Genomic DNA, 21,425 nt, shown 5'->3' on the forward strand with positions numbered 1-21,425 from the left:
TTTCCAATGCATACTGTATGCTATAACATCACACTTAACAATTCCATGTACCGGTAAATACAAAACAGAGGTTTTTTTTCACAATTTCTATGTATTTTTGAAGAAAAGGTTAATTTTCACCCTTCACTAATTGCCCACAGAGGGATATTACATCAATCTTCCCTCACTAAAAACTGCTCTTCTATGTGAGGATTGATAAATAAAAGCAATTAGAACCAGTAAATTTAGTTTTATATGGCATTTTGCCTATCTATTAGAAAGTGTGAGAAAATTATATATTTTTGCCATAGGTTGACCTTTGACCTCCACTGTAACCATGGTAACCCCTTAATTATATATATTTTAAAAAATACTGAGATGCATTGTGTAGGCAATATCATCAGCAACAAAATGATGTATAAAAGCCCCATGTAGAGTGTTGTGGAAATCATTCAAGACCACAACTTTAGTCCATCTGTTGGTTTAATTCCATTAAGACCTTTGACATCATTCTGCAAATACAGGGATGCAATAGAAATAAGGTTTGGCATCACATAGGTCAATCCATAATATAGTTCAATGAAAGCAAGCGTAATATTCTATGCGGTACGTACCGTTAGCGAGTCTACTAGTCAATGTAACATGTCACAGGAGAAGTCGCCAAGAGCAGCGGCTGCATCGGGTCTTATAGCTGCACCCCCCTAGCGGTGTCAGCGAGCATCACCTGGGTTCAGCATTAATACGATTTCACTACATTCTCCCCACCGTGAGAATTACACTGCCGTGCGGCTAGAATCGAGCGAGGCGTCAGCATTAACAGGGTGCGGAATTATGGTATCAGTCGGCCCAACCGTACCGGTCCGGACTCCGGACGGCGAATTTCCCTGCCAGCACGTGTCCGAAATTCCCCGGGTACGTACGGCATCACGTAACCCAGAGACCCCGGCGTCGGAGTAGCTGCCGGAGTCAGGTGACGAAGGGGGTACCGCCAAGCCTTCAGGCAAGGGTGGCTGTGGCGAAGGGAGGGCCGGCAGACGTTCAGTGACGGAAGTGTCGGAAGAGTCCATAGTCTCATAGATTGGCTCGTCCGATTCCTTATAAGGGTCGGTGATCCCGCATGGGGCAAGATGGCGTACGGAGACAGTGGACTCACGCCCATCTGCCGTCATCACACGTGCATGCTCGGGATTAGCCTGGAGTACCTGCACTTTGTCCACTAAGGGGTCGTACTTGCTCGTGCGGACCGCCCGTTTGAGATAGGCCGGCCCGGGCTCAGCGAGCCAACTGGGTAATGACCGGATGCACCCCGAGCTCCTCGGGTGGTGGAAAAGTCTCTCGTGGGGAGTCTGGTTGGTGGCCGTACATAGGAGAGCCCTAATCGAGTTCAGCGCCGCAGGTAGCGACCAAGCCCATTTATCGAGGCCCCGGCCGAGGGTCCGGAGGTTGAGCACGACGGCCCTCCATATCATCCCGTTGAAGCGTTCGATCTGCCCATTTCCTTGGGGTCTGTACGGCGTGGTATAACTAGAAGCGACGTTATTTTGGAGCAAGTAGCCTCGCACGTCCTGAGACACAAAGACCACACCCCGATCAGTATGCACGTAGGCCGGGTACCCAAACATGGAGAACAAATTCTGCAGGCATTGCATTACCGTGGCAGCCGTCATATCCACGCACGTATAAGCAAAAGGAAATCGCAAGTACTCATCGACGATAGTGAGCAGATAGCAAGAGTTACTCGACACTGGCAACGGGCCCTTGAAATCCATCGCCAATCTTTCCCACGGCCTCGTAGCCCTAACCAGCGTCCCCATGGGAGGGTTATAGAAACGTGGTTTGATTTCTGCGCAGATAGCGCAGTCGCGACAGATACGGCGGATATCGTCAATCGAGTACGGTAGATTGCCACGTCGCACAAAATGAGCGAAACGCGTCACGCCCGGATGCCCTGCAGTTTCGCGCAAAGCGCGTAGGCCCTCCAGAGTGACGATACCCGCGCACGTAACCGCTCTCGATAAGGCGTCGGCGACCTGGTTATCCTTCCCCGGGCGGTATTTGATAGTGTAGCAGAAGTCGGCAAGCTCTATACGCCAGCGAGTGATTTTCTCATTCTTAATGCGCTGGGCGTGTAAGGTGTCGTACATGAACGCAACACTTTGTTGGTCCGTGATAATTTGGAAGCACCGCCCGAGTAAGTACGGGCGCCATCGCCGAATCGACTCGACGATCGCGTACGCTTCCTTTTCGACGGACGAATGTCTCCGCTCAGCGGAGGTAAGAGTCCGTGAAAAGAAAGCCACCGGGCGCCCACCTTGGGAGAGGGTCGCCGCTATAGCATGATCCGAGGCATCACTTTCTAGGACGAAAGATCCGCTCTCGTCGATCGTCGCCACAGCGGCACTGGCAGTCGGCCTTAAGGCCGCCAAAGCGGCCGGACGCAGAGGGAATGTGTCGCAGGCCACAAGGGGGCGAAGTTTCGCGGAGAAATTTTGGACCCACTTAGAGTAATGGGCGAATAGCCCGAGAGCGCGCTTCAGGGACGCCCAATCGCTGGGAGGGGCCATGTCGAGCAGAGGTCGCAGACGCTCCTTATCCTGAGCCATGGGTCACGGTGTACCCCAGAAGATCTATCTTGCGTAGGGAGTATTGACACTTAGCCTCGTTCATGGTTAAGCGATACCTCTGCGCGACCTCGAGGAAGCGCTTCAGATTAGCATCGTGGTGCCCTTGGTCATACCCACAAACCGTAAGATTGTCTAGATAGACGAAAACATCGGTCAAGTTCTCCCTCGCAATGAGGTCATCCATGTTCCTCTGGAAACAGGCGACCCCGTTCGTCACCCCAAAAGGCAATCGAGTAAACTGGTACAACCGTTGCCCCGACTCAAAAGCGGTATAGATACGATCTGACCTAGAGATAGGGATCTGATGATACGCACTACAGAGATCGAGAGTGCTGTAGACCGAGTATTGGGCCACCTGTCGCACCAGCGCGTCCATCCCCGGAAGGGGGTAGGCATCCAGCTGTGTAAAACGGTTAATCGTTTGGGAATAGTCGATTACCATGCGTCTGCGGTGTGCGTCGCTTCACACCACTAAGACCTGGGCCCGCCATGGCGACCGGCTGGGTTCTATGATGCTGTCTTTCAAGAGCTGAGCCGTCTCTCCCGCAATGAATTGCATGTCTGCTCGAGAGTAGCGCCGTGATTTTACCGCTACAGGTGTACAGTCGGAGGTTAAATTGGGGAACAGCGAAAGTGGCTGGATTTCCATTTTCGCTAGGGCACACACAGCAAGCGTGTCAGTCCCACCAACAGCAAGCGTGTCTGGCCCACCAAACTCCATTTCCAGTCGTCCATGTCGCTTAAGGAAATCGTGTCTTAACAGAATGTCAGCACATAAAGCAGGTAAGACCATGAGGTGTACATCTGGGAAAACCCGTCCCTTTATCACGAGTTTCAATCGACAATTCCCCCTTCGTGCTGAGCCGAAGTCCCTGGGAAGCCATGAAGATCCGTCTCGTAGTCCCCATGACCCGCCAACCATGCCTGTGCACTAGTTGCTGATCGATAAAACTATCCGTAGACCCTGTATCCACCACGCCTGCACACAATGGCCCTCGACCATGAGGGGAATAACGGCTTGAGCCAGGCCGGTCGAGCCTGCTGGGAGTGGGACCGAACCTCCCGAGTGAGTTGGTCGCGCCTCGCGGGTGGGTCCTATGCCAGCCGCAGTTTTCCGGGCGTCAGAGGGTGCCCGTGGAGTTTTGTATAAGTTGTCAGGGAGCGTTCCCATGCAATCAGCAGTGTTGCGGTCGTTGCCGGAGTATTCGTTGTGCATGGGGCATCCGTTAAAGCTGTCGGAGAGCCTTCCCATGCATTCCGCCGTCTTGCCATTCAAAATCGCCGTTTGACGAGTATGGGCCTCCGTAGTCTTGCCATTCAAAATCGCCGTTTGACGAGTATGGGCCCCCGTTGTCTTGCCATTCAAAATCGCCGTTTGACGAGTATGGGCCTCCGTAGTTTGTACCAAACGCGTGTCGCCCCCAGAGGACGCTGTACGCTCTTGAGAGACGTAGCGTGTACGTACCGCCGGGGTTTGGCGAGGCCCCAAAGTCCCTCGCGTTGCCCGGAGTCTAGTCAAGGACGCACGTTCCGTGTCCGATTGAGGATGAGACTGTTGTGGCTGTCCGGTGTCTCTTGCCAAGGTCGATTGGGCGACCAGGGGCCCGCAAGGAGGGGCACTGCCCATCAAAGCCGGGTAAGGCGCCGTGTTCCGTGCTCGGCCCATAGGCTCTGCAATAAGCCCATTCAAGGTCGCGCGCGGCCGCGAACCGCGTGTGGTTTTCCGGCACACTTTTGCCTTGTGCCCCTTTTGCGAGCACATATGGCATATTGCGTCCCGAGCCGGACACACTGGCCGGGGATGTCATTGACCCCCACAGAAGTAGCATGCGGCTCCACGTAAGGCCTTGGGTCTGACCGTAGCGGCAACCGTCAGGATCCCCGGATCCTCCGCCGGGGCTACCTGGAGTTCCGCAAGCGGGTCCGCTCCCGGTTCGTCGGCGGTAGCACTCTCCGGCCGTGCGTGTAGCGAGGTCCCCGCCAAGAGGCGCGTGCGATCATAGTCGTTCGACTGCAGCCGCGCTTCGGTGTATACTTTTCCTTGTTCTAGAGCCGCCGTGAAGGTCAGGTCGGTCTTCTCCAAGAGCTTGATCCTGAGGTCCTGAGAGGAGACTCCGGAGACGAAAGCGTCTAGGAGAAGGTCATCTTGAACCTGCTCGTGAGTCCGTGGCTCTTGGGTGCTGTCTAGCAGGAGTTGCCGGAGCTCCTGGGCATAGTGATCCATCGACTCGTTTGGTTGCTGGCGTCGTGATGATAGCAAATGCCGAGCATATATCACGCTCTTTTGCTTTATGTACAATCGCTTGAGCTCCGCAACAGCGAGGTCGTACGTCGCACATCGTGCAATACTGTTGTACACCTTGTAGTCGACTCTGGACTGGAGCGCTGCTAGCTTCGCGGCAGCTGTCGGCTCGGTGTCCTGGTCAGCGAACTGATTCTCCAAAGTTTTCAACCAGTGAGTCAGTTGCAAACCAGCATCCGGGGCTTGCGGGTCGGCGCAGAATTGCGAAACCGCCAGCATCTTGCTTCCCGCCATGTCCGTAGATTTTAATGGAATTAAGTGTTGTGGAAATCATTCAAGACCACAACTTTAGTCCATCTGTTGGTTTAATTCCATTAAGACCTTTGACATCATCTATCTATAATTCCAGCAATCTCTGTGTGTGTGTGTGTGTGTGTGTGTGTGTGTGTGTGTGTGTGTGTGTGTGTGTGTGTGTGTGTGTGTGTGTGTGTGTGTGTGTGTGTGTGTGTGTGTGTGTGTGTGTGTGTGTGTCTGTGTGTGTGTGTGTTTGTCTGTGACCGCTGTTTCTCGACAACCACGGGTCCGATATACTTTAAACTTGCCAGGTATATTGCTGGGGACCCGAGGATGTGCCTTTTCAAGGTTTCATATTAATCGGACAAGTAGTTACCGAGCTATGGCGATTTCTTTACCAAACTCCGCAAGCCGTTCGCTTTGGACCAAACCATTTCATGTAAATAGAGGGGGGGGGTTCTGTGGTCGTTGCGAATGGACCAAACCATTCATGTAAATAGAGGGGGGGGGGGTTCTGTGGTCGTTACTGCCACGTGGTTTCAAAGTTTTTTTTTTGTTGTTGTTGTTTGCACGCATGTTTTTTTGCACCCACGTACGGGCACGCCCTAGGATGTTTACACACACACACCCCTACACAAATTTTTTTTTTTTTTTTTTTTTGGCAAGGAACGGGCACCCACGTACGGGCACGTCCTAGTTCTGCAAATACAGGGATGCAATAGAAATAAGGTTTGGCATCACATAGGTCAATCCATAATATAGTTCAATGAAAGCAAGCGTAATATTCTATGCGGTACGTACCGTTAGCGAGTCTACTAGTCAATGTAACATGTCACAGGAGAAGTCGCCAAGAGCAGCGGCTGCATCGGGTCTTATAGCCGCGCCCCCCTAGCGGTGTCAGCGAGCAGCGAGCATCACCTGGGTTCAGCATTAATACGATTTCACTACATAGAGTAAAATGGCTGGGCAAATAAATGGGATATTGTTACAAACATCTCTTCTCTTTTTCAACACTTCGGAAATACTGATTTAGCAAAAAAAGGGGTTAAAATAACCCTTTTCGGGAAAATCTCAGCTGGCATCCACCCTTTCCCAATGCACCACCCCATGCCCTAACTCTTTCCACCGGATGCCTGTCTCTAACATGAAATGATTTTCAAATCAATTTCTAAGCCACTTTTTCACTTTCGTTTCTTCTACTACATGTCAATAAACAAGAGGTTGCCTCAATCACAAAAAAACAAAAAACATGAACATCACAAGGGGTGGTGCAACAAAAGTCACAGCACTGCAACACAAAGGCATGCACCTGAATACAGTCAAAACAAAATGACACAGGAATGGACACAACACTCCTAACAGTCAAGGACAGAATGACAGCAGTCCTCAATATCGTGTGTGTCTTCCCTGAGCTGTGATGCAGGCTGTACACCTCCTACGCATGCTCTGTACCAGGCGTCTGATGCGGTCCTGGGGAAGTCTGTCCCACTCCTCCTGCAAGCCTTGAATGAGCATTTGCCGATTGACAGCCGTTGATTTCCTCGATGCAAGACGTCGACCAAGCTCATCCCATAAATGCTCAATGGGATTGAGGTCAGGGGAATAAGGCATCCAAGGCATCACTTCAACACCCTGTTTCTGGAGGAAGTTGGTGGTCAGGCGAGCAGCATGGGGTCGAGCATTGTCCTGCTGGAAAACTGCGATGTCAGGATGAGCCTGGAGAAATGGCAGCAGATGAGGTCTCAAAACTTCATTGACACAACGCTGACGAGTGAGATTGCCTTTGATGACGACCAGAGGTGGCCTGAAACGGGTGGAAATGCCGGCCCATACCATCACACTGGGTCCTCCCCAACGATTGATCTGATGAATACAGCATGATGCATACCTTTCCCCACCTCTGCGCCATACCCGTTGACGCCCATCAGCAGCATGGAGGCAAAATCTGGACTCGTCACTGAACAAGACTGCACTCCACTGTTGCTGTGTTCTGCGGCGATGCTGCAGACACCATCTTAGTCTGTTCCACCGATGCACTGCCTTCAGCACTGGACCTCTGCAAGGACGTCTTGTCACCAGGCCCCGACCTCTCAAGCGCCTCCGCACTGTAGAGACACTAATGCGGTTGTTGTGGCGACCTTTTGTCACTGCAGCTGTTTGCGTCGCAGGGCGGAAACGATCACGAAGATGCTGCAGCACAATCCAGCGGTCTTGGTTTGAGGTGGTTGGTTACCCATGGTCTTCTTCTTCGTGGACCATCATTCACAGTTCCAGTTTCACCGTAACGTCTGGCCAGGTTGGAAATTGCAGACTGTGAGCCTCAAGCCTCAAGCATCTCAATTGCCCTTAAACTTTGTTCAGATGTCAGGCGTGGCATCTGAATTTTCTTGTTGTTTTCCCTGTCCGAAGCCTCTAGAGTGACTATAGACAGCAGTAAATGAATGTCTAACCACGAGAACTGAAGCATTTCATTATGAGGGTCATTATTTAAAGGGAAAGATCCCTATACAGAACCACTCAAGCATGCCATTGTTGATCAACCAGGTGATTGAAGTGAAGTTCTGTTTTCATAATTAGCCATTACAATTGAAGAAACGTGTTTGTAAAGCTGCACCTTTCAAAAAATGAAAGCGATGAGTTTCTTTTGATGTTCAGTATGTAACATTCAATTTAAATAAGTTGTTCCTCAATCATAAACTGATACGACAGACAGACAGATGGACGGACAGACATTAACCAATTGCCTAACCCCGCATTTCACTTTGCAGGCATGGGGTAACAAACAAACAAAGCAATAATAAAATGTTTTGAACTAATTTAACAAAAAAAAACAACAAGAGCAGTAGACAACCTGGAAAAAGGACATTGAACGAAAAAAGGAAACTCGGAAATAATAACTGAAAAAAACAGAACCCTCCCCAAAAAACTCTGGGTTGTTGTTCTTGTTGTTTTATAGCCCCGGACCGTTCTCTCAAACAAGCCCGCGGCACAGAGATGGCAACAGGGATAAAATTCCAAAATAAAAACTCCGAGAAACTCACAAAAAAAGAAGCTAAATTGATTCATTAAAAACCCAGAAAATTGATTATTGTTTAGTAAATTCTGAACAATAAACAATCTGAACAACAAAAAAACAAGAAGACGTCATGCGGAGCACGATACTTGCAAAATCCGCCACCCCCCAAGAAAAAATATTCCATTGATACAGCAAATTATCCTTTTCATCAAGATTAAAATTGACAATCTTGACGTCTCTTCAAAGCTGTCCATGCGCGCACGCTTTCGAAGTTAAGTAATTTTTCACAATTGTGTTTTTGTCGAAACTGTATCTTTCCTTCGGTGTGTGTACCTATTGGTGTGTCTTTAATAGGATTCTCGGTGTTGGTTTTTCATACCTGTGTACAGAATCGTCGGTTAGTTCGTGTCGCGTATTCTGAGGCCTAGTGTAGTAGGCTACCGTGTCCGACCTTGGCTTGAGGCTTTGTTTTTGTCTCAGCGGTTCTTTGATTGCGCTGCAATTACTTTTGGCCTCTGTTTTTCCCGGTCTTTTCACCCCATACTTCCTTGTTTAAAATCTCAACTCCAAAAAAATATATATATATATATATATATATTTCCTTCTCTGTTCTTATCCGTTTGTTCGTTCTTATTTGTTCGTTCGTTCTTCGACCACGTTGTTCGTGATCATGTGATCACGTTGTTAAAAACGTTTAAACTGTCCCTTGAAGAACTGTATTCTGTCGTATACTACAACACCTTTTTCTTCTTCTTCTATAAAAGGATGTTTTCGACTTGCTCACCAAATCTATTCATTCCAAAAAAAAAATTCCATCTCTTACAGTGCCTCTTTCATACATTCCCTAAACTCTCCAGCACTCCACCCATCCTTCAGCATCCTCAAATGTATTTTTGACTCGAAGGTCTCAAGAAACTCTTTTTGCAATAAATGTTCGTTTCCCATTAATCGTACACTTTTCAAAATCCAATCTCACCCCTCCCCTCCAAATCTTCCCCATCACCCCTTCCCTCCAAAACTTCCCCATCACCCCTTCCCTCCAAAACTTCCCCATCACCCCTCCCCTTCAAAACTTCCCCATCACCCTCCCCTCCAAATCTACCCCCTTGCCCCTCCCCTCCAAATCTTCCCAATCACCCATCTCTTTCAAATATTCCCCCTTGCCCCTCCCCTCCAAATCTTCCCCATCACCCATCCCTTTCAAATCTTCCCCCTTGCCCCTTCCCTCCAAATCTTCCCCATCACCCCTTCCCTCCAAAACTTCCCCATCACCCCTCCCCTCCAAAACTTCCCCATCACCCCTCCCCTCTAAATCTACCCCCTTGCCCCTCCCCTCCAAATCATCCCCATCACCCATTCCTTTCAAATCTCCCCCCTTGCCCCTTCCCTCCTAAACTCCCCCCCCACGCCCCTCCCCTCCGAGACTCCCTCGCTCCTCCCCTCCTAGACTCCCCTCTCACCCCTCCTCCTCAAAGAGTCCTCCCCGCTTCTTCCCCCTTCCAACTTTCACCTTCATCTCCCCCAACCTTCTGCCTCACTCTTCCCCCTCCTCAAATTACACCTCACTGCGCCTCACCCAATCACCATCAAACCTTTTGTCCGCCCCATTCTTCCCTTTCTCCAAGCTATTCTGAAATCTCTGACACACCTTCAAAAGCTCTCCCTACCTCTTCCTCCTCTTCCACATCTTACCCTACCGCTCCCCCCCCCCCATCCCCCCCTGTTCTGTATCCGATGCTCCCCCTTCCTCTTCTTTAACAGTATGGACCTCAAACATCCGGAGCCTTCGCTCAGACTTGACTGATCTCTCCATACAGGTTGCTTCTGACAAACCAGATGTGATCTGCTTAACAGAAACTTTCCTCCTTCATGATGTCTCTGATTCCTTGGTATATCTCCCAGGTTACTCCCTCCTCCGGTATGATAGACCTGAGCCTCGTCCTGGAGGTGGGGTTGCTATCTTTATAAAATACTCTCTTCCTCACTCTCCCTGCACTGCCCTCTCTCCACCTCACCCCCAGGAATACCTTTGGCTACGGCTTCCTCTTCGCTCCCACCTTTTGTTCATATGTGTGTTGTACCGTCCACCAAACAGTGATGACTCAATCTACATCTCGCTGTCTGATAATATGGACCAATTTCTATCTACCCATCCCAACTCTCTCTTCCTCATATGTGGTGATTTCAATTGTCACCATGCCAGTTGGCTGGGTGTGGGAACCTCTCTCACCAGCCATGGCTCTTCAGCGAAGGACTTCTGTGACTCACTGGTACTGACACAATCTGTCAATTTCCCGACCCGGATCTCAGTCAACGGAGCATCTTCTCTTCTGGACTTGGTTATGACTAACTTCCCTGAAAATGTCTGTTGCTCTTCTTCTGCTCCAATCGGCTCATCTGGTCATGTGCTTGTTAAAGTGGACATCTCTCTGACCATTCTCAGAGAGCCTCCTCAGCGTCGACGAGTCTGGCATTTCACTCAGGCCAACTGGCACGGTCTTCAAGCAGCCATCAATCATCTGGACTGGTCTCCCATCTCTACCGCCTCTGACATCAACTCATCCTGGGAATTCTTCCAAAGTAAATTGCTCTCTCTCATGCACAGATTTATCCCATCTCGTCTTCAGTTGTCATACCCTTCCTCCCGTCCATGGTACACGGAATCTTGTGGTGAGGCTATTGCCCAGAAACAACTTGCTTTCGTCTCCTGGAAAGCAAATCCAATGGAAGGAAATCTCTTTTCCTTTCACAAAGCCCGAAACAAGTGTGTGTCCACCCTCAGGAGAGCCAGGAAACAACATCGCTCCGTTCTCAGGACCGAACTCTCTTATCTGTCTCCCTCTTCCAAATCCTGGTGGCATCTGGTCAAATCTGTTTCTGGTGTTTGTTCCCCCTCCATCCCCTCCCTCACCTCAAACGGCCACACGGCTGACTCCGCACGTGAAAAAGCTGAATGCCTCAACTCTGTGTTTGCCTCTAAATCTTGTGTCACAAACCCATCCCTCTCTGTACCCACCGTACCCAGTCGTACCCAGCTGCTCCTGGACCCTGTGTCCTTTCCTCCTGACAAGGTGGAAAAGTTTCTGTCAACCCTTGACTCTGATTCTGCAACTGGACCTGACGGCATCAGCCCACGGGTCCTAAAATCCTGTTCTTCTTCCGCTCTTTCACTCCCTCTGTCTGTTCTCTTCACCCTCTCTTTTGCTCAAGGTCAACTGCCATCTGCCTGGAAATCTGCAGACATCACCGCTTTGCACAAAAAAGGTGCAAAAACAGATCCCAGCAACTACAGACCAATCAGCCTTCTCCCAATTATCAGCAAAGTCATGGAATCCATCATTGCTTCAGATATGAAATCTTTCCTCTTCTCCAATGGCTTGATCTCTGATCATCAATTTGGTTTCAGACCTGGTCACTACTCTGGACATATGCTGCTTCTGCTTTCTCAACAATGGATGGAGGTCCTCAATGCCAAACAGGAAATTAGAGCTGTCTCCCTTGACATATCACGTGCCTTCGATACGGTCAGGCACCCCGCTCTGCTCACCAAACTCTCCTCTTTTGGTATCCATGGAAATCTCCACGCATGGCTGGCGGACTTCCTCTCTAGTCGTAGTCAACGTGTGGCCCTGAATGGGTTTCTCTCATCTCCTCTTCCTGTTCAGGCTGGAGTTCCCCAAGGCAGTGTTCTGGGCCCTGTGCTTTTTCTGGTCTTTATCAATGATCTCTCTGACTCTCTTGAAAATCCTCTCTATCTCTTTGCTGATGACTCTACTCTCTGTCACTCCATTCTTCATCCCTCAGATCGGCAGTCTGCAGCCTCCTCACTCTCTGCAGACCTGGACAAAATCACAGACTGGGCAAAGAAGTGGAACATGTCTTTCAATCCTGACAAATCTCACACTCTTACGATGTCTCTCCGAAAAGACCGACTGGACAACCCTCCCATCCACTTTCTGAATAATCCTCTCCAAGAAGTTCTGTCACTCAAGCTTTTGGGTCTCACTATCTGCCATGATCTTTCCTGGGAAAACCACATTTCAAATCTGGCCTCCAAAGCCAGTCGCCGACTGGGCATCCTCCGTCGTGCGAAGTCCTTCCTTGGCACACCTGAACTTTCACCACATACAAGGCTTTCATCCGCAGCTCAATGGAATACTGCTCTCCCCTCTGGGCTGGTGCTCCTGCCTCACACCTAGCTCGTCTTCACGCTGTTGAAACCAAAGCGTTCATAATCATTGGAATCTCCCGCGATGAAGCTAACTCCAAGGGCCTCTCACTCACTCACCGCAGGCAGGTTGGTGGTCTTTCCGTCTTCTACCGACTCCTCTCTGGCCTTGCCCCCCCAGCTCTCTCTGGGCTCTGTCCCGCAAATATTCCTACAGGTCGCACAAGATCTGCCTGCAACCCTCTTATGGTTAAACTGCCAAAATCAAGACTCTCTGCTCACCTTCACTCCTTCATTCCTCTTTTCTCCCGCCTCTGGAACAAACTCCCTCACTCTCTTCAATCCCACTCCACCCTCCAGGTCTTTAAAACAGCTGTTCACCACCATCTCTTATCTTACCCCATCCAAAACCTTGATCTTTTCTACCCCCGCTAATTTCACCCCAATTCCACTTTTTTGAAATACCAACTTCTGTCCTGGAAGTCCTTGGTGTCCTTGTGTTTTATACTTCTCCCCCCCCCCCCCCCCCCTTCCCACGCTCCTCCCACCAAGCCCTCTCCCTCCCACACAACTCCCTGCTCTCAAATGTTGTGTTTGTGTGCTTCCCCTTCTCTCCCCATCTTGTCTTCCGGTCCCTCTTTTTATATATTTTGTTTGTCTGGTTGATTTGTTTGTGAAGTAAATGTTAGCTCTTTCATGAGCCTCGATTCAGTATACAAAAAAAAAGAAAAGAAAAAAAGCTCGGGTCAATAGGAAGAAAAGTGACGATTTTTCAGATGAAAAATGATGATTCTGGAAGGTTGACCTTGAGTTGACCTTTGACCTTTTGACCTCAAAAAAGTTAGTTTCCCTATTTAGTGACTCAATGTGCAAATGGTGTTCAATTTTCAAGTCAATCGCATGAAAAGAGGATTTAAATAAACTTGGCCTATGTTGACCTCAAAAATAGTTGGTGGTTGAATTCAGTGACCATATATGTAAATCCACTTAGAATTTCAAGACAATGAAATGAAAATAGGTGATTTTAGAAATTTGGCCGATGTTGACCTTTTGGCCAATGTTTACCTAAAATATAATTTGTTGTTGAATTCAGTGACCAGATATGCTAATGCTCTTCAAATTTCCAGTCAATCGGATGAAAATCGAGGATTTTAGAAATTTGGCCGATGTTGACCTCAAAAATGCTTGGTGGTTGAATTCAGTGACCAGATATGCAAGTTCTTTTCAAATTTCAAGTCAATTGGATGAAAATTGAGGATTTTACAAATGTGGCCTATGTTGACCTTTTTGCTTATGTTGACCTCAAATATACTTGGTGGTTGAATTCAGTGACCAGATATGCAAGTCCTCTTCAAATTTCAAGTCAATTGGATGAAAATTGAGGATTTTCGAAATTTGGCCGATGTTGACCTCAAAAATACTTGGTGGTTGAATTCAGTGACCAGGTATGCAAGTCCTCTTCACATTTCTAGTCAATCGGATGAAAATTGAGGATTTTAGAAATTTGGCCTATGTTGACCTTTTGGCCTATGTTGACCTCAAAAATACTTGGTGGTTGAATTCGGTGACCAGATATGCAAGTCCTCTTCAAATTTCAAGTCAATTGGATGAAAATTGAGGATTTTAGAAATTTGGCCCATGTTGACCTTTTGGCCTATGCTGACCTCAAATATACTTGGTGGTTGAATTCAGTTACCAGATATACAAGTCCTCTTCAAATTTCAAGTCAATCGGATGAAAATTGAGGATTTTAGAAATTTTGCAAAGTTGATGACCTTTGGCTTATGTTGACCTTTTGACCCCAAAAACAATAGGCTTCTTGCTTTTGACCAACTCTACCATTTGGTGAAGTTTCGTGAAGATCGGGTGAAAATTGTGACCTGTAGGCCGGTGACAAACAAACACAGACAGACAGAACCACAAACGCAACCAACCAATATACTTGAAAATCTTCGATTTTGCAAGTAAAAAAAACCTCTCGATAATTTGAAATGAAAGGGTGTGTGGCTGTGTGTGTGGCTGTGTGTGTGGCTGTGTGTGTGGCTGTGTGTGTGGCTGTGTGTGTGGCTGTGCATGCGGCTGTGTGTGTGTGTGCGGCTGTGTGTGTGTGTGTGCGGCTGTGTGTGCGTGTGCGGCTGTGTGTGTGTGTGTGCGGCTGTGTGTGTGTGTGTGTGTGCGGCTGTGTGTGTGTGTGTGCGGCTGTGTGTGTGTGTGTGCGGCTGTGTGTGTGTGTGTGTGTGTGCGGCTGTGTGTGTGTGTGCGGCTGTGTGTGCGTGTGCGGCTGTGTGTGTGTGTGCGGCTGTGTGTGTGTGCGGCTGTGTGTGTGTGCGGCTGTGTGTGTGTGCGGCTGTGTGTGTGTGCGGCTGTGTGTGTGTGCGGCTGTGTGTGTGTGTGCGGCTGTGTGTGTGTGTGCGGCTGTGTGTGTATGCGGCTGTGTGTGTGTGTGTGTGTGTGTGTGTGTGTGTGTGTGTGTGTGTGTGTGTGTGTGTGTGGCTGTGTGTGTGTGTGTGTGCGGCTGTGTGTGCGTGCGGCTGTGTGTGCGTGCGGCTGTGTGTGTGTGCGCGGCTGTGTGTGTGCGCGCGGCTGTGTGTGTGCGTGGCTGTGTGTGTGTGTGCGCGGCTGTGTGTGTGTGTGTGTGTGTGTGCGTGCGTGGCTGTGTGTGTGTGTGCGTGCGCGGCTGTGTGTGTGCGTGCGCGGCTGTGTGTGTGTGTGTGTGCGTGCGCGGCTGTGTGTGTGTGTGTGCGTGCGCGGCTGTGTGTGTGTGTGTGTGTGTGCGCGGCTGTGTGTGTGTGTGCGCGGCTGTGTGTGTGTGTGTGTGTGCGCGGCTGTGTGTGTGTGTGTGTGTGTGTGCGCGGCTGTGTGTGTGTGTGTGTGTGTGTGCGCGGCTGTGTGTGTGTGTGTGTGCGCGGCTGTGTGTGTGTGTGCGCGGCTGTGTGTGTGTGTGCGCGGCTGTGTGTGTGTGCGTGGCTGTGTGTGTGTGTGCGCGGCTCTGTGTGTGTGTGTGTGCGCGCGGCTGTGTGTGTGTGCGCGCGGCTGTGTGTGTGTGTGTGTGTGCGCGGCTGTGTGTGTGTGTGTGTGTGCGCGGCTGTGTGTGTGTGCGTGCGCGGCTGTGTGTGTGTGTGTGCGTGCGCGGCTGTGTGTGTGTGTGTGTGTGCGCGGCTGTGTGTGTGTGTGTGCGCGGCTGTGTGTGTGTGCGCGCGGCTGTGTGTGTGTGTGCGCGCGGCTGTGTGTGTGTGCGCGCGGGTGTGTGTGTGTGTGTGTGCGTGTGCGCGCACGGCTGTGTGTGTGTGTGTGTATGTGTGTGCGCGTGTGTGTGTGTGTGTGTGTGTGTGTGTGTGTGTGCACGCATGGCTGTGTGTGTGCGTGGCTGTGTGTGTGTGTGTGTGTGTGTGTGTGCGGCTGTGTGTGTGTGTGCGGCTGTGTGTGTGTGCGGCTGTGTGTGTGTGCGGCTGTGTGTGTGTGCGGCTGTGTGTGTGTGTGCGGCTGTGTGTGTGTGCGCGGCTGTGTGTGTGTGCGCGGCTGTGTGTGTGTGCGCGGCTGTGTGTGTGTGCGCGGCTGTGTGTGTGTGCGCGGCTGTGTGTGTGTGCGCGGCTGTGTGTGTGTGCGTGGCTGTGTGTGTGTGCACGGCTGTGTGTGTGTGTGTGCGTGGCTGTGTGTGTGCGTGGCTGTGTGTGTGCGCGGCTGTGTGTGTGTGCGCGGCTGTGTGTGTGTGCGCGGCTGTGTGTGTGTGCGCGGCTGTGTGTGTGTGCGTGGCTGTGTGTGTGTGCGTGGCTGTGTGTGTGTGCGCGGCTGTGTGTGTGTGTGCGTGGCTGTGTGTTTGCGTGGCTGTGTGTGTGTGCGTGGCTATGTGTGTGCATGGCTGTGTGTGTGTGCGCGCGCTTGCTATTGTCCCTTGTGAGGAGTCAATCAGTCAGTAATTCATTAATAAATTACACGTCAGAGTTTTTGAACCTGTATTTACAATATGCTTGGTTTTCGCTTTATAAATCACGTTCTCATCCTCCTATTTTGCAATCTCTAATTCCCCATTCTTGAAATTTTATCCAAACTAATCAAGGAACTGTTTCATTTAAATATGATATAGCCTATGAAACCTACAGCACTGGTTGGTGACCTTTCATGTGTGGTGCAGACATTGAAATGTCCCACATTTAACGTCTTCCACCACCTGTTTGTACCTGTACTGTAGGTCCTGTTTGATTTGATTTTTATTTTTCTGTTTGGATTTGGGGATTTCCTTTGGCAGCGTTGCCTTTTCACCAGTAATATTTTAGTGCCACTCCCAATATGGCCTTTTTGAAAAACTTTCAAGAGGAAAGTTTTTCTTTTTGTTGTTGTTGTTGTTGTTGTTGTTGTTGTTGTTGTTGTTGTTGTTGTTGTTGTTGTTGTTGTTGAGATGTGCATTAAATAACCACAACAGACACAGCAACCTCTGCTTTACCCGTCTTCTACTGAACGTGTGTATGCACTGTGATTGCTGTATTGTGTTGCTACTTTGATTGTGGCCGATCAGGTAAAGCATCAGGTAAAGCAAATGTTGGATATTGAAGTGAAACAAATACTTTGTCTTTTTCAGGGAGATTGTTGGATCTGCATGGAGCTCATGGCAACATCCTTCGACAAGTTTTACAAGTTTGTTTACAGCACATTGGAAAACGTTATTCCTGAAGATATTTTAGGCAAGATTACTTTAGCGGTAAGTACAATAACTTTTGGTCATTGTTCTTGAGTTCAATGCTAGAAGTTGTGTTTGCAATAATTTCAGTTATTTTAAAAATAATGTTATATTTGGTTTAAATTTCACAAAGTACAACATTGAGTTAGCATTTTCTTTGTGCTTTATTGAATGCCTACTGTGTCCCTTGGTCTCTCCTCGACGACGTCGTGTTTCCACAGCAAGTCAAGCTGAAAGGTCATTCATATAGCTTAAAAATTAGATGCATTCAAACATCTATTTGAGAACTTGTCATATCAGTGTGTCAGTGGTTACAAAGGTGCGTCTTGTATCATGAGCTCCAATTTCAGGTGGGAATGCTACATCGGGCAACGCCAAATGTTAAACGACTCTTCATGAAATCCGCCATCTTATAACATGGATGCAACGCGATCCATAATGGTTCATATGTTCGTTCGGGGAAATACAAATGCACTGTTTTCTCTTCGGATGGAATTCAAAGTTTGCATATTGGTAACTTTGCTGGAAATCTCTGTGGGTTTCCTTTTGCCAGTTTATTTTTGCCGTGTACTGTTGCTTCATGTCTGCTCACCTTTCTATTTTGATTTCTTTGTTTGTATACTTCAGTTAATAAATTGCCCATTCTTTTTTTTTTTTTTTTTCAGACGGTAAAGGCTCTCAACTATTTGAAGGAGAATCTCAAAATAATTCACAGAGGTTGGTTTATTCGATCGGTGTTTTGGTTAAGCTTGAGTAAATTATAATGATCACATGCCATTCCGCCGATCGCACGCCATCCGTGAGTCGGGAGGGAATTATTTTGTTATTCTCTCTCTTTGATATGGTTTTTCCTTCTCTTCTCTGCAGACGTGAAACCTTCAAACATCCTCTTAGACCGGCAAGGAAACATCAAGTTATGTGACTTTGGAATCAGTGGTCAGCTCGTCGATTCGATCGCGAAAACGCGCGATGCCGGGTGCAGACCGTACATGGCCGTGAGTACATCAGTAAAACCTCCTCTACGATTTACGTTTTTCATTATTCCTTCTTAACTGAAACCTCCAACATACAGCGGATTGTTGTTTGCTCTTCGATTAACATGTTGATATTTGAACTGTACATCCACCAAACACCATGTCTAGTTTCTAACTGAATTATACCATATTTCCACATTTTCTTGCTTGCTGTAGTTGGATGTCTGGCTTCCCGGTTTAAGTGTGGATTCGGTAAATACTTTGCGAACCTTGTGTTTATTATGACCAAGAAAGGACATTGTTTCATGAGAGGATTTATTTATCCTCTTGAACTAGCTCTGATTTGATAATGCAAGCCTTGCGAATATAATGGAGATCCACTATACTCGGTGAAGGCCCTTGTTCTTGTATGGAGTAGTGCTATGGCAAATTTCCAAAAAGCCTTGCTTGACCCCTGGATGTTTTCCACTTGCGATGCTGTTCCAAATATGAGCATCCCTCCTGTGGGCCTAGTCTGTGTTATAAAAGGATCCGTTTCTGTTTGTCTGTTGTGCTACAAACTTGAGAATGCAACAACAACAACAACAACATGCATTTTAAGGCCATTTTCCCTGCTAGAGCGGGTGTTAGCCCTGCGGTCCCCATGACAATCTTCTCCATTTGCCCTATTTTCTGCATCTCTCCTTGTTAACCCCCTTGCCCGCATGCATTGAGAATGCATTAACGGATTTCAATGAAACCAACAGCGGTGGATTCATGGATCTCCCAGGAAGGTGTGTTATGCAAGCAAAAAAATTAAGGTTTGTGTATTGGCACTCGTGGTGGAACTGCAAACTGCGACTTGTGACCTCTCTCTCTCTTACTCTCTCTCATTCTCTCTTTTTCCCCCCTCTCTCCCACTTCTCCATCTCACACACTTCTCTCTTTCCATATTTCTCTCTCCCCCCTCTCGTAATATTCCTGTCTGAGAAGCGAGTGTATGGCCAGTCTGGTATCTATACACCACCTAACTTACTTTTTAGCTCACCTGGAATATATTAGCTCACCATAGTTCCGGAGAGCTTATGCGATTGCGTGTCGTCCGTCCGTCCGTAAACACTTGCTACTTCTCTGAAATTGCTGATGGGATTGGGACCAAACTTGGCTAAAATGATATTTGGTATGTTGTGACTAAAGTTTGTTCACGGCACTAAAAAAAAAAAATTGGTGACAATGGGGGTCGACCGGGGATCAAAGAGGGTCCAGGTTTACAGCCCCAAAAAATTTACTGCAAAAATGATGTATAGCATGATGTTTCAAAAAGTTATGGATGCATTATGCCAAAACTTGGTGGATGAGTTGGGTAGGTGACAAGAATAAGCTGATTCGATTTTGGTGTGTGAACAGAACGAATGGTCCAAATGCGGATCCGGCCTATCAGTGGGAAACAAAACGTAAACTGTTCAGCCTGACGGGGGTGTGCACTCTACCGAGTGCCATTCTAGTACTAATCTTGTTTCACTGCTTATACTGTTGTTGGATGGAATATGATGCAGCTACACGAGTCGAGCGGATAGGTGCAATATAGAGACGAATCGTGCACTTTTTGATACAAGCATCAAACTTGGTACACATATTCAGTAGGCCATAAGAAACAAAATTAGATATAGTGCCATCCCAGTTTTGGCCTGTGATTGCTATGGCGGCCATCTTTCAAAATGGCCGCCACATGACACAAAAATACCACATAACTCGGCAACCATGAGGCCTAGGATCTTAATTCTGGTGTCTATATATAGGTTTTGGGGGTCATATAAATCAAAGAAGGCTAGCTTTCATAGAAGACACCCTTGTGGATAGTGAAGAGCAAAGCACTTCCCCTGTGTTCAAGCTCTCGGACCTGGTCCGAGACTTCTTTATGTACTTCTTTATGACTTCGTCGTACTTCTTTATGACATCGTCGTACTTCTTTATGACCGAACAAGTTCTAAACACCATGGTGATGAGCTCCGGATCGACCTATTCACACGGAAAGGCAGAGACGTGAGCAACATTCCACCGACCAAGGGTGCTCTACTTCAGCACACTAGACGAGCAGTACACCAGGCCGGTCACATCTGGAGTCAGGTGCTTCAAGCAAAGGCTGCGCCTCCACAACCGGACGGATGGGGATGGACCCGTAGTAGTGATGGAAACTGGGATGTTCTTTGGAGCAGTCTTCCTGAAGCCAGCAGAGTTTGCGGAGAACTTATTCGATGCGGTTGTACCAAAGGCTGTCGAACAAACTGCAAATGCACAAAGCAGCTCTGCCATGTACAGCTTTGTGCGAATGTGGGGGTTCTTACCATGATTAGTTCATGTGATATCTGGCATTTCACATTTGATGGTAAGCCTAACTGACTCATGGCACATTGGTATCTACAACAAGAAGTAACTTGGCTTCGTATTCGATTTGACTCTTATTTTTTTATAGCACTATAATTTTAATTTACGGGACAGGTATCTTATGTTTCATCAATACAAAATAAAGCAATACAAAGACCGCCAAATGTTGTGTCTCTGTAAACTGGAAAAGGGCACTTATGTTCCAAAAGTGGTACAACACGTGATCACACATACTCATTATTGCCTTCTTTGAATTCTATGACCCCAGAAATCTATATATAGGCACCAGAATTAAGATTCTAGGCCTCTTGGTTGATGAGTTATATGGTATTTTAGTATTAGACGGTGGCCATTTTGAAAAATTGCTGCAACAGCAGTCATAGGCCAAAACTGGGATGGCACTATATCTATTTTTTCTTGTAATGGCCTACTGATGATATGTACCAAGTTTGATGCTTTTATCAAAAAGTGCACGATTCTGCCCCCAATCCGCTCTACTACACTACTACACAGGATGATTTCACAGCGGATGGTGGTTGTGATGAAGGTGGATAATTGGGGTTTTTGGAATTGCTCTTGTTCATTGAAACCATGGCTTCGCATGTTAAGGGTTTGACTTCTGGTTCTTTTTTTGCTTGTTTGGTTTTTTCCCTTTGATTTCACATATTTTAAAGGAATCCTCATGAGTCCAGATTTAAATTGCTTTCAGCTTTCAAGCGGTGAAGCCACTTTCATATTTAGCTATGTCCTTCCTTCTATCTCTCCATCTGTTCATCCGTCAAAAATGAAGAAGTACCTTTCTAACCCACCATGTTTAATTCTAAAGGGGTCTAAAGTGTAATTTTAGAAGATTATAAAGGGTAATTCTAATGGATTCTAAAGGAAAGTGTGTGAGGGGGAAGGACAGGAAGGGAGAGGGAGAGAGGAAGAAGGATGGAGGAGGTCGGAAGAGGGAATGGGGCAGAGGGAGGGGCTTGGGAAGCAACTTGCAAGTTGGCGATTGCAGTTTCATCATGTGTGGCCAGACACAAACCTACCTCCTTTAATTTATTTTTTTGCACCAGACCCCTTCCTGGGGGTTCCCTGAAT

General features: G+C 48.0%; 1 protein-coding gene across 3 annotated transcripts in view; it reads left to right on the top strand.

Moving 5' to 3' along the window:
* MAP2K4 (mitogen-activated protein kinase kinase 4) overlaps nucleotides 1-21,425 on the top strand; it is an 81,654-nt gene that overhangs the window by 25,943 nt on the left and 34,286 nt on the right. For all 3 annotated transcript variants that reach the window (XM_068127105.2, XM_068127104.2, XM_068127106.2), the window contains exons 6-8: nucleotides 16,900-17,019; nucleotides 17,664-17,715; nucleotides 17,866-17,993. In XM_068127105.2, the coding sequence (XP_067983206.1) occupies nucleotides 16,900-17,019; nucleotides 17,664-17,715; nucleotides 17,866-17,993 (300 nt within the window). The remainder of the gene's footprint in view (nucleotides 1-16,899; nucleotides 17,020-17,663; nucleotides 17,716-17,865; nucleotides 17,994-21,425) is intronic.

This window comes from Myxine glutinosa, chromosome 10 (assembly GCF_964187855.1).
Source record: "Myxine glutinosa chromosome 10, kmMyxGlut1.1, whole genome shotgun sequence".
Classification (NCBI taxonomy): Eukaryota; Metazoa; Chordata; class Myxini; order Myxiniformes; family Myxinidae; genus Myxine; species Myxine glutinosa.